The sequence below is a fragment of the Carcharodon carcharias genome, chromosome 13, assembly GCF_017639515.1.
Source record: "Carcharodon carcharias isolate sCarCar2 chromosome 13, sCarCar2.pri, whole genome shotgun sequence".
Classification (NCBI taxonomy): Eukaryota; Metazoa; Chordata; class Chondrichthyes; order Lamniformes; family Lamnidae; genus Carcharodon; species Carcharodon carcharias.
In genome coordinates, this window is record NC_054479.1 from 50,083,575 (window position 1) to 50,096,984 (window position 13,410).

Below are 13,410 nucleotides of genomic sequence, written 5' to 3' on the forward strand. Positions count from 1 at the left end.
TAATTGGATTTCCAGATGGAAGAGTGGAGATGAAAACCTTGGAAACATTCAAATTTATGATTAATTTTAGATGGCTGAGCTAAGAAAAGGTGAATGATCTTCCTGATCTATAATTATCTTGTGACCGTACAATTTCTGTTTCTGAATTTGAAGGATCCCATTTATTTAAATAGCCCAATAATTGTTTAAGGTTATGAATGTTTTGTTTTGAAGTGAACCTACTCTAAGTAAAATTCATTTAGCATCAAGATAAAAGTAATTTAAAACAAAGCGCTAGTGAAACTAGACTTTACCTTCCTCTTCATCTGCTTACACATTTTCTCCCTCCATTCTATTATCTCCAGCTGAGAGGGCAAGCTGTGTGGTTCTAGATCATATGATAACACTGGAAAAACTCAGCAGCTCTGACAGCATCTGTGGAGAGAGAAACAGTTAACGTTTCAAGTCCGTATGACCCTTCAGAGCTCTGAAGAAGGGTCATGCAGACTTGAAACGTTGACTCTGTTTTCCCCCTCCACAGATGCTGTCAGAGCTGCTGAGTTGTTCCAGCATTTTCTGTTTTTACTTCAGATTTCCAGCATCCACGGTATTTTGCTTTTAGCATTCTAAAACTAATACCTGTCGTGAAATAGGAGTGTTGCTCTGGATGATTTTGTTTTCCCTTCTGCTGTTACATTGATTTTTGTAAATCTCTGCACCTCTCTAAAACCTTTGCATTCTTCCTTAAGTGCCGTGCGCAGAATTGGACACACTGCTCCATGTGAGGTTGAGGTTGAACCAGTGTTTTATAAAGGTTCATCTTTTTCAATAAAAGCAAAACACTGCAGATGCTGGAAATCTGAAACAAAAACAGAAAATGCTGGAAAAACTCAGCAGGTCTAGCAACATCTGTTGAGAGAGAAACAAAGTTAATGTTTCGAGTCCGTATGACCCTTCTTCAGGGACTCAACGTTAACTCTTTGTTCCTCTCTCTACAGATGCTGCTAGACCTGTTGAGTTTTTCCAGCATTTTCTGTTTTTGTTTCATCTTTTTCAACCTGTCCTGCCACCTTCTATAATTAGTGATTATGTACCCCAGGTTTCTCTCTTTGTGCAGCCCTTTAGAATTGTACCCTTTATTTTACATTGCCTTTCCTAGTTCTTCCTAGTAAAATGTATTGCTTCATATATTTCTGCATTAAATTTCATCTGCTACATGCCCAACCATTCAACCAGCCATGGAACAGAACCAGTGTTGGCCACGACTTGAGAACAATCTTTTTAAAGATATGCTGCCACATAGGCATTGCATTCTCTTAAATTTATTTCTGATTTGACTTTTTCTTTCTGCTTTTCTCCCCTAATATTAGCTTTTGAATTTTATCTGATGTTAATTTCTCTTAAACTTTATGAGAAATAACAGCCGTTAATCAATAAAATATGAATCTGTTCAGAACAGTTTTAGTTTCACATTGCTGCCATTTTCTTTTCAAGTATCTTCTTCCTGGCTCATAATGTTTTGGGAGAAAAATTGTTTTTCAGTCAATTTATCTATTCCTCTTGACACTGCTGCTTTCCTTCCCTGTTGTACGAACATGTTTTTTATATACTGTGCACACGTTTCCAATCTACCTGTTCCCGTGCTATTCTGTACACTTTCATAACATGTAAATATTCATGAATGTGCCTTGTGATTTGGGTGCTGGAGTGGTGCTGTCATTGTCTCACGTATCTCTTTGTATTCAAGTCTACTGTTCATAAATGCCTAACAATTACAATTTTGGATAAACTGTGTAATTAGGGCAAGTAGTTTGTTATCGTTCATGTAATGGATCTCAAATCCTTCTTATTATGCAAAATAGCAGAGTTCTGTCAACGTTATATTCAATAAGTCACTATCACCAGGTGCAGTTGCCATGTTCCCACTTGAAAAAAAGTCCTTCATTTTATGATTTTTCTTGATTTAAAGGGATAGTTTTAAGCAAATTAAGTTGCCTATTGGGTAATTAAACAAAGATTACATGGGCCTCATTCGTGATGTAGCATTTTAATAAGTAACGTGTTGTGAATAAAGGGGAACTGGTGGATGTACTGTACTTAGATTTCCAGAAGGCATTTGAGAAATTGCTACATCAAAAGTTATTGTGGAAAATAAAAGCCCATGATATAGGGGGGTAACATATTGATGTGGAAATAAGATTGGCTGGCTAACAGGAAGCAGAGAGTAGGCATAAATGGGTATTTTTCAGGGTGGCAAGATGTAATGAGTGGTGTGCCACAGGGATCAGTGCTGGGGCCTCAACTGTTTGTAATTTATATAAATGACTTGGATGAAGGGATGGATGGGATGGTTGCCAAACTTGCTGATGACACAAAGGTCAGAAAGTAAGTTGTGAAGAGGACATAAGGCTGCAGAAAAATATAGGTTAAATGAGTGGGCAAAGATCTGGCAAATGGAGTATAATGTGGGAAAATGTGAAATTGTCCATTTTGGCAGGAAGAATAAAAAAGAAGCTTGTTATCTAAATGTTGAGAGATTGCAGAGCTCTGAGACTCAGAGGGATCTGGGTGTGTTAGAGCATGAATCAAAAAAGGCTGGTCTGCAGGTACAGCAAGTAATTAGGAAAGCTAATCGAATGTTATAATTTATTATGAGGAGAATTGAATACAAAAGTAGCGTGGTTATGCTTCAGTTACACAGAGAACTAGTGAGACCACATTTGGAGTAATATGTACAGTATTGGTCACCTTATTTAAGGAACGATGTAAATGCGTTAGCAGTTCAGAGAAGGTTTAACTGACCAATACCTGGTATGGGCAGGTTGTCATCTGAGGAAAGGTTGGACAGGTTAGGCTTGTATGCACTGGAGTTTAGAAGAGTAAGAGGCAAGTTGATTGAAACATACAAGATCCAGAGGGATCTTGACAGGGTGGATGTGGAAAGGATGTTTCCTCTTGTGGGAGAATCTAGAACTACAGTCACTGTTTAAAAATAAGGGGTGGCCCATTTAAAACAGGTGAGGTGCATTTTATTCTCTCTCAGGGCCATGAGACTTTGGAACTCTTCCTGAAAAGGAGGTGGAGCAGAGTCTTTGAATATTTATAAGGCAGAAGTGGATAGATTCTTGGTAAGCAAGAGGGTGATAGGTTATCAGAGGTAGGTGGGATGCAGATTTGAGGTTACTGTCAGATCAGCCACGATCTTATTAAATGACAGAGCAGACTTGAGGGGCCAAATGGCCTACTCCTGCTCCTTGATCGTATAACTTAACATAATTAGCTAATTAGTATACCTTTTGTGGTCAAGATCACCAAGTGCAGTGATGTCAACTCTGCTGCGGTTAAGTATATCCTATCTGTCTGGTTTCCAAGCACAATCTATAGTCAAAACAAAAACAGAATTACCTGGAAAAACTCAGCAGGTCTGGCAGCATCGGCGGAGAAGAAAAGAGTTGACGTTTCGAGTTCTCATGACCCAGGACTCGAAACGTCAACTCTTTTCTTCTCCGCCGATGCTGCCAGACCTGCTGAGTTTTTCCAGGTAATTCTGTTTTTGTTTTGGATTTCCAGCATCCGCAGTTTTTTTGTTTTTACAATCTATAGTCAACTGGGTTTCACTGACAACCTCTTCGCCAACCCCATTTTATCACAAATACAACATGGAAAGAATTAACTAATCCCTTCAGCAACATTCACAGTAATTAAATAGAGATGGAGAGAAATGTAATAGCTGGAATAACTTCAGCTTTGAAGATTGTGGGGGCTTACATCTCCCTTTCATTGCTATTGAATACTTCACTGAGGAGAAGCTCTGCAAACAATCAAGCACATCACTAAAGTTTAGTTGTAATACAGCACAGTGTCTCAAATCTGGCTCTCCAAAAACTAGAGTTGTCCAAAAACAGAACAGTTTTAGGATGTGCCCTGCATCAATCTTAATTTGAATAAAATTTTAAAAAATACTGATTTACCTGAACAATTCGGCTAGGCTCCGCATTGATGCAATGTGGTGCTGGACTAGTTATCCACTTTGCTGCCTTCAGGCCTGTTTTCGTGCTCCAGGCGACCCTTAACCTCACCCAATCCAGCTTGGCCCGAACCAAAATCTGGCAAGATCTGAAATCTGGCAAGATCTGAAATCTGGCAAGATCTGAAATCTGGCACAACCTCAGCCCTGAGGTTTCTGGTTTTGATACACTACTCTACTGAACACCAAACATAAATTAAAAACCTGACAGTGTCTTAAAATGGAAAGTCTTTTTCCCTCTCCACAGTTTTGTTTCTCTACACTCCACATAGTGGCCATTTGTCAGGCGATTTCATACTTAACATTCTTGAGCTCGGGCATGGGAACCTATCTACCCTGAATGCCCAATTTTTTAAAAGGAACAGACAAAAGAATGTTTTATTTAACGGAAAACTCTTAAACGAAGCTCTTAGTCAAACGTAAGAGCAGTTCACCTCTGCATAAGTAGGGCAGAAAAATCTGTTCTTAACATTGAAAAAAGTTGCAAACTGTCAGTGTTTGGGAGATATGGGAGTCACAGCCTACTAAATGAGTTCTGTTGATGAAATGATTAAGGGTTTCCTTTAAATCGAAGCTGTTTTCTGTATACTTTTCTTTGCAGATCTTACCTTGGGTCTATATAGTAATCTAAACTTAATTGTTTTTTGTGGTGTAGGGATGGAGATCAGCCCAACTTAGGGAAATGTACTCTTTTTAAATCCAATAAATACATAAAAGGCAGTATTTTTTCTCAATTTTTAAAAACTATTTTCCCTACTTATCCTAATTATTACTCAGAGCATGTTCCTTGTGAAATTAGATCATGTATTTAATTTTAAAGTATTAAATAAAATGCTAATTTGTGGTGCACTTTACTCAATTCAATTATTGGGCAGCAGTGTGTAATATGAATGTGGCTCCTTGAGTGGCATTGAGCCACTGATTTCGAGAATTTGTTTAATGCAGTATGTTATAGTTTAAAGTTATAAATGAGATTTTTAATGATTACATATTATAATGGCTGGCTTGTGCGCATGCAGGATCTCTGTGATGGACCTAGTTCTACAAAAATGTCTTGCCATTGTAAATAGAATGATTGAACTCCTAATATGAAGGACCCAAAGGAATTTTAGAGATAAATCCAAGTACCTTCTGTGATTCCTTAAGGCGTTTAGAGCTGCTTTTCATATTAGTTCTATATACTATCACCAACTCCGAACGCGCAGGTCTTGCTGAAGGTAAGCATGCGGGTGCAGCAGGTGTTAAAGAAGGCTAATGGTATGTTGGCCTTCATAGCGAGAGGATTCATATACAGGAGCAGGGATGTCTTGCTGCAATTATACAGGGCCTTGGTGAGACCACACCTGGAATATTGTGTGCAGTTTTGGTCTCCTTATACGAAGAAGGATGCTCTTGCTATAGAGGGAGTACAGCGAAGGTTTACCAGACTGATTCCTGGGATGGTGGGCTGACATATGAGGAGAGATTGAATCGATTAGGATTATATTCGCTGGAGTTCAGAAGAAAGAGGGGGGGATCTCATAGAAACCTATAAAATTCTAACAGGACTAGACAGGGTAGATGCAGGAAGGATGTTCCCAATGGTGGGGAGCCCAGAACCAGGAGTCACAGTCTGAGGATACGGGTAGACCATTTAGGACTGAGATGAGAAATTTCTTCACCCAGAGAGCGGTGAGCCTGTGGAATTCGCTACCACAGAAAGTAGTTGAGGCCTAAACATTGTATGTTTTCATGAAGGGGTTAGACATTGCTCTTGGGATGAAAGGAATCAAAGGACATGGGGAGAAAGCAGGAGCAGGCTATTGAGTTGGATGATCAGCCATGATCATGATGAATGGCGGAGCAGGCTGGAATGGTCTACTCCTGCATCTATTTTCTATGTTTTACGCAGTCAGCAGAAGCTCTGTCGTGGACTCAGTGCATTCTGCTACCATAAACTGACTAGTTCACTTTGGTATGATGGCTGGCTATTGGTATTAACATGCCACAAAAAAAAATCATGAACTAGGTCCTGATTTGGTAAACTGGCATTTGTGCATTGCTCTCCTTTTACGTTTCAAGTGCTTTATGTTTCAAGTGGGGAACTGGTTTATGTAGGTGCCACAGATAAACAAGTGTACAGGGTTGGCTCTCTGTGTTTACATTGTTGGTACTGGCCATGTTTGTGGGTAAACAGCCATTGGGATAAGAGAAGCCAGCTGTTTGGACTATGGAGCGGTAGTTGAGTGCACCTGGCAGACAAAGACCAGATCTTTTTCTGTTGGTCACGTTTGTATGTAGTATAAAATGGAGCACAGAAAGAACTTGCATTTGCATGATGTTGTGATGTTCCAAAGCACTTCACAGTCAATTCAGTATTTTTGAAGTGCTGACAGTGTTGTAATGTCAGGAAATGCAGTCACCAATTTTTGCATGGCAAGGTCTCACAATTAACAGGTGTGGTTAATGACCAGATAATGTTTCTTTAAGGAATTTTGATTGACGGATAGATATAGGCCATGACAATGGAGATTGTCCTCCTATTAGGATCTTTTGCACCCACCTGAGAAGGGAGATTCAATAATCCTAATTGAAGAATAGCACTTCTGCCAGTGAAGCATCCGCTCAGTGCTGCATTGAATTGTCAGATGAGATTATTTGTGTTCTGGTTGGGACTTGAATCCTTCTGAGCTGACTCGAGTACTCTCACTGGAATTCCTTTCTGAATGTTGAGCCAAGACATGTGAAAAAATGCAATACAGAAGGTGGCCATTTGGTCCAGTGTGCCAATGTTGGCTCTTTGAAAGACCTATTCAATTATTTGCACACCTGTATGTTGTCCCCATAACCATAAAAGAAAAAATCTGCCTGTAAGAGCAGAAGTAGGCTATTCAGCCCATCTGCTCCGCCGTTCAGTGAGATCATGGCTAATCTGATAATCCTCAACTCACTTTCCTGCCATTTCCCCATAATCCTTGATTCCCTTACTGATTAAAAATCTGTCTATAAGGCCATAAGGACATAGGAGCAGAAGCACTGCAAATTCTTCCTCTTCCAAGTATTTATCCAATTTCCTTTTGAAAGTTGCTATTGAATCTGCTTCCACTGCCTTTTCAAGCAGCGGATTCTAGGTACTCAGAACTCACTGTAAATTTTTTCCCCTCATGCTGCGTCTGGTCCTTTTTATCAAATGCCATAAAACTGTGTCCTCTGGTTACTGACCCTTAACCCACAAGAAAATAATTCTCCTTACTTGCCCCATCAAAGTGTTTCATGATTTTGAACACCTGTATCAAATCTCCCCTTGTCATTCTCCTTCAAGTAGAGAAAGTTCTCAGCATATTCCAAGAAATTGCTCCAATTGGTGAGAATTCTGAAGAGATGTTATTTATAGTTTCTAAAATAATTTTGCACTTTGTCAATCTGACGTTCAATTTCAAGCAGTCTTGCCTCTGAACCATAGTTGGAGTTCAAGCTTCACTAAAGACTTGCATGTAGGACTAGGCTTATCTTTCATCGTGGTCTTTCAATGAGATGTTGAAACACAGCTGGGCATAAAATATTGTTATGACCACAACTGGTGTTAATTGTTGCGAAAACCAAATCCCGCAGAGAAACTTGTCTTATGGACCATAACCTTTTTTTGATTCTGAAAACAAGAAGACGACATACCAGTCTCAGCAATAAGAGGTCCAGTAACACTTTTGGGATTTTAAAAGTTAAAAGTATTAGTTTTATTAACAAAAATAAAAGAAAGCTTAAGCACACAAGATTACAGTTACAAAATTAAGGTTCGTCTTACAAAACATTCCCTTTTTTAAAAATAAAACTCTCTACTTTGTCAAACCCACAAGTTAACACCTTCCAGGCAACAGTCCCTTGTGGATGTCTAACTATGAAAGAAATCCAGTAGTATTACACAAGGCAAACCGCTGTAGCTTCAGTAAAAGCATACCACATGATCTCTACCCTTTTCCACTCTCTTGTGGAATCCACTTCAGAATAAAACTACTATTTGCAGTCGAAGACTTTTCTGACTTGCGTAGATGGCTGATTCAAATGGCATCCTCTCCTGCCCCAGAGCTCCAGCTCCAGCTTTAGCTCGAGCTCAAACAGCTCTAGCTCAGCAGCTACTCCAGCAATCCACAGTAACTCTAATCTACATTTTTTTCCCTTTTATCCCCAGTTCCATTGTTCTCACACCTCTTTGAAACTCAAATCCTTACAAATATAAAATCTTTGATATCTCTATCTTGTTTTTGCTTTTGGGTCAATAAAATAAAATATCCCCACTTCCATTTACCTATGAAACTCCTACAAGATGCAAACATGTTTCTTGGAACCTCTGACTCCCTTTTGATATTCAAACAAACTCTCAACTTATCTAAAGTGCAAATATTAGATCTAACCCATTTACTTGTATCTCAGACTTAAACACCTCTGTCCTTTTCATATTTCAAACCCCCAGATAACCTGACTCCTATCAATCTCTTGCCCAGCTTAATTATATCACATGCGCACAGACATCCAACCTTCTTTACAGAATAACACCATATTCCCCCAAACTATTTAAGCAAAATAACACTAAGATAAAAGCAAAATACTGTGGATGCTGTAAACCTGAAACAAAATCAGAAGATGCTGGAAAAATTACAGGTCTAACAGCATCTGTGGAGAGAAAAACAGAAAATCTCCGTTTTTCATGCCACAGATGCTGTTGGAGCTGCTGAGTTGTTCCAGCATTTTCTGTTTTTGTTTGTAGACAAAATAACATCTATTCTCACAATATCCTGTAGTACTAATCATAGAATAGCAAGCAATTCTCTTTATGTTTTAGCTAATATTTTCCCTCAACCAATGGCAGCAAACAAGATTATCTAGTCATTCATTGATTTACCATTGACGGATTCCTGATGTGTGCAAAATTGGCTGCCATGATTACTAAATTGGCACTTAAAAAAATCTTACTGCCTGTACACAAGTGTAGATCAAACTGGTTAAAATACTCCTTGGATTTTTAAATAATAAAATAAGTTCTGCTTTAATTGTTTCCCTCTGCTCTACCTTCTCCCTTGAGCTTACATTGGTGTCATTTTAATTCTAGGCAACCTATGCCTTGTGCTTGTCTGTTTGCGCAGGTAAATCTGAATCCCTTATCCCCAAGCAGACTTGTTGACCCAATTTTCATGGGTGAAAAAGTCTGCCACTGAGGTGAGGTGTCTTATTTAGCATTGTAGCTGCCAGTCTTCAAATTCAAGCAAGAGACTGTACAAAATCTTGAGTTTAGGTACTTGTAATATTGGGACTGACTAGTAACTTGTGCTACCAAGATCACCTGGGGTCAAATTTCTTCTGTGTCGTTTGGGGAATTTTTTTAAAACAAGTTTAGAATGGTTCTGGTCTTGTGTTAAACCTTCACTTTAAATACAAATGGAGATTTGAAACCATAAGATCTAGGAGCAGAAGTAGACCATTCAGCCCATCAAATCTGCTCCGCCTTCAGTGAGATACGGCTGATCTGATAATCCTCAGCTCCCCTTTCCTGCCTTTTCCCCATAACCTTTGATCCCCATACTGATTAAAAATCTGTCTATCTCAGGCTTGAATATACTTAATGTCCCAGCCTCTACAGCTCACTGCAGTAAAGAATTCCACAGAATGACTACCCTCTGGGAGAAGAAATTGCTTCTCATCTCTGTTTTAAATGGGCCGCCCCCTTACTCTGAGACTGTGCCCTCTGGTCCTAGACTCTCCCCAAGGGGAAACAACCTCAGCATCTACCCTGCCAAAGTCCCCCTAAGAATCTTGTATGTTTCAATAAGGTCGCCTCTCATTCTTCTAAACTCTAATGAGTACAGGCCCAACACACTAAACCTCTCATCATAAGAAAATCCCTCCATCCCCGGGATCAACCTAGGGAACCTTCTCTGGACTGCCTCCAATGCCAGTATACCATTCCTTAGCTAAGGGGACCAAAACTGTTCTCGGTATTCTAGGTGTGGCCTAACCAGTGCCATGTATAGTTTTAGCTATTTTTATACTCCATTCCCTCTGAAATAAAGGCCAACATTCCATTTGCCTTCCCTATTACCTGTTGAACTTGTATGCTAGCTATTTGGGATTCATGCATGAGGACCTCTAAATCCTTCTGTGCTGCAGCTTTCTTCAGTCTTTCTCCATTTAAATAATATTCAGCTCTTCTATTCTTCCTGCCAAAGTGCATAACCTCACATTTTCCCACATTATATTCCATCTGCCACATTTTTACCCAGTCACTTAACTTGTCTATTTCCCTCTGTAGACTCTTTGTGTCATCCTCACCGCTTGCCTTCCCACCTATTTTTGTGTCATCCATAAACTTGGCGGTAGTGAATTCATTTATTTCATCCAAGTTATTAATATATATGTTGTAAATAATTGTGACCCCAGCACTAATCCCTGTGGCACTCTACTAGTTACAGGTTGCCATCCTGAAAAGTAGTCTATCCAGGAGTATTATTTGGAGATCATGCCAAACGTGGAATTATCTATTTTTTTTAAAATCCAAAGAATACCAGAATTTTAGTGAAAAACGCTTCAAAAAGGTATTTCATGTCTTTTGGGTCCAAACAACAGTTCCTGCCTCTTGCCTCTAATCAACAAATTCTCTTCCTGCTGCATTATTTCCTTCTCTCTCTACTCTCCCACTCTGCACTCTTCCTTGGTACCGGGAGTATTGCTAAAAGCTAGAAAAACATTGTGGCCAGTATCCCTTCTGAGCTCCTTTCACTTGACCCTCCTGAACTCCAGATATTCCTTACTATATGTTATATTTTCTCCCCCAAATCCCTACTACATTATAAACCAGATCCATTGAAAATTTTCCTAGTTTTATTTCTTTACTCAGGTATTCAGAACAATGGAATCCCTTGCCATTCTGTTTTAAACCCAATCTTAGCATCACACAGTAACTGCTTCCTGACTAACCTTCGCTTATATTCTTTTAAACCTTGGTGATGACCTGCACTAAAAGCCTTAACCCTTCATCTTGGTTTCTCAATGTGTGAATTGACATTCCAGAAATATTTTAGAGTATAATAACAAACATCTGTGTATTCTTTTATGCATTGTTTTTCAGTATTTTGTTCTTTTTGTCATGTTTTTAAAAACCCTCAAGTTCCCAGGGTGAGTTACCTGTTGAAGAAGGTAAGCAGTCAGTCTGCCCCAGACTTCTGTCACTCATCAGCTGATTTCCGAGCAAATCTAGAGGAACTCTGGGTGAACCATCATTCAGGTTTTTTTTCCCACTTCCTACTGGTCCTCATTCTGTGCTTTTCCTTTAAATGTATCTTGCCTTATTGCAAAATTATACTGCACATTGCAATTGCATGAGTTTTCTTCAGATATCTCCCCTTCCTCTTCGTCCTCATTCTGTGTTTTTCCTTTAAATTTATCTTGCCTTATCGCAAAATTATACTGCACATTGCAATTGCGTGAGTTTGCTCCAGATATCTTAAGTATGCAGTCAGGTTAAATACATACATATGTGGAAAAGCAATTTTTAACAGGAATGCTCTCCATTTATTTCCATGCATTTAAAAGAAAACCAAGAAATAGTGGTTTATGTGAGTACCAATGGGAATTTTGCAATCCATTGTAGATTGAATTGTTCAATATAATGTATTGTGTTTCTCATTTGATGGCTTTGTGCATGAGGGTTCTATTTAGAATTCAGAAATAGTTTTGAGTTAATAGTCTTTTACTATTAACATTGGAGCAACTTAACCTTTTTATATAATTAAAAGTCTGAATACCTGAACATATTCCTTTTTGTTTGCACAGAATGGACCTCTGTTTATGAATGTATGTCGCTTCTAGCAAGCATAAATGAGCTACATTACGAGCCCGACTGATTATCTTAAATTGGTTGTTAGTGCAGCGGTTAGAGCACTCAGGCTTATTCAGCAAGTGCAGCCCAATTGCGGCAAGCACTTGCACCTTGTTTGAATTACCCAGAAGCTTTGGGTGCCTATAACTCCCCATTGCTTTCTTCATGGCAACTCCTCAGCAAATTAGAATAGACTTGTCAACCAATCAACCCCCTTTTCTCCTGTAGTATCAATTGTTGTGATCGTTTGAAATTTGGCATTCTTGGTTTGTCCTGATGAGCGCAAGACGAAAAGTTCAACAACATGTCCCTCTTTTCAACACTAAATATATTGCAATTGAGAAATATTGCTTTAATACTGTGCAAGTCTTGGTGCTGAGGAGTTCATACCATATATTGAACTTTTTGCTCAAATAGCTATAGTCAGCTATGCCTACACTGTAACAGCAACCCTCCAAGAGCTCTGCATTCCACCATTTTGTGGTCTTTTGTACACCCTATACCTCCACCATTGACTACTTTGCCTTCAGTCATCCAGACCCAAAGCTCTGGTATCCTTCCCTAAACCTCTGCACCGTTCTTTCCTTTTGTATTATGCCTTAAAATCTACCTTTTTTGAACCAGCTTTTGGTCACCTGTCCGAATATCTCCTTTGGCTCTGTATAAATTTGTTTGTTTACACTCTTGTGAAGCAGCTTCGGGCACTTTACTGCATTAAAGATGCTACGTGAATGTGAGCTATTGTTACCTCATGGCACGAATTTAAAGGAGCGCTGACTCTGCACCGTGATTCAAAATCTGTGAATTATGATTTTTAATTGCAAAGCTCCCTCAACAGCTGGGCATGAACTCTGAAAGCCAATGTGAACTCTGCCTTGTTCTCTTCTATTGTCTAAGACTTCCTGAGGCACAAACAGGGCAGCTGGCATCAATGGTGATTTGTTTATTTTGTTTGTGTCAACACAGATTCCTCAGAGGAGCTGTGAAAAATGTTATTACCTTATTTTCATTATAGCTGATGGTAGCTTGGACTTAAGGGACGTCACTGTTGTGTTATGAAGGGAGAAAATCCAGTTTCTATATTTATTTTCAATTTAAGAAAAACTTTTCAGCTCCCCTTTCCTGGCAGGCTAGGGATTTATCGAATGTTCCTATTAGTTATCTATTTGCCCCCACAGATTAACTTAACTTTTCAGTTGTTTGAAAGCAATTTTTTTCACTTGATGGATGACTTTCATCAGACTCTTTGTTCATTTTGACAGTGTGTTTGTAGGGAGCAATTTAAGTATCTGCAAACTATATTGAATAAGGATTAGTAAATATGCTGGCAGACAGTAAAAGGAGGAAGTTTATCAGTCCACCAAAGCTGTTTATGTTTTCCCTGTCTGATTGCTTCTCTATTCTTCAGAGATTTGGACGACGTCCAGTAGGTAGTCAAAGCACTGGATAAGTACCAACAGCAGTGCCTTCATAAGATCCTACAAATCCGGTGGCAAGAGAGGCAGCCCAATCGCGTCCTCTCCCAAGGCAACATGCCCAACATCAAGGATTAATCGCT

The 13,410-nt window shown here is 39.1% G+C and overlaps 1 protein-coding gene across 2 annotated transcripts in view; it reads left to right on the forward strand.

Moving 5' to 3' along the window:
• The window catches only part of sppl3 (signal peptide peptidase 3), a 202,544-nt gene that overhangs the window by 5,391 nt on the left and 183,743 nt on the right, over window positions 1-13,410 (forward strand). The window contains exon 1 of one of the 2 annotated variants that reach the window (XM_041202896.1): window positions 11,571-11,589. The exons of the other annotated variant lie outside the window; for it this stretch is intronic. Within the exon in view, the coding sequence (XP_041058830.1) occupies window positions 11,588-11,589 (2 nt within the window). The 5' untranslated portion in view covers window positions 11,571-11,587. Of the gene's footprint in view, window positions 1-11,570; window positions 11,590-13,410 lie in introns of those variants that run through there. 2 annotated transcript variants of the gene reach the window in all.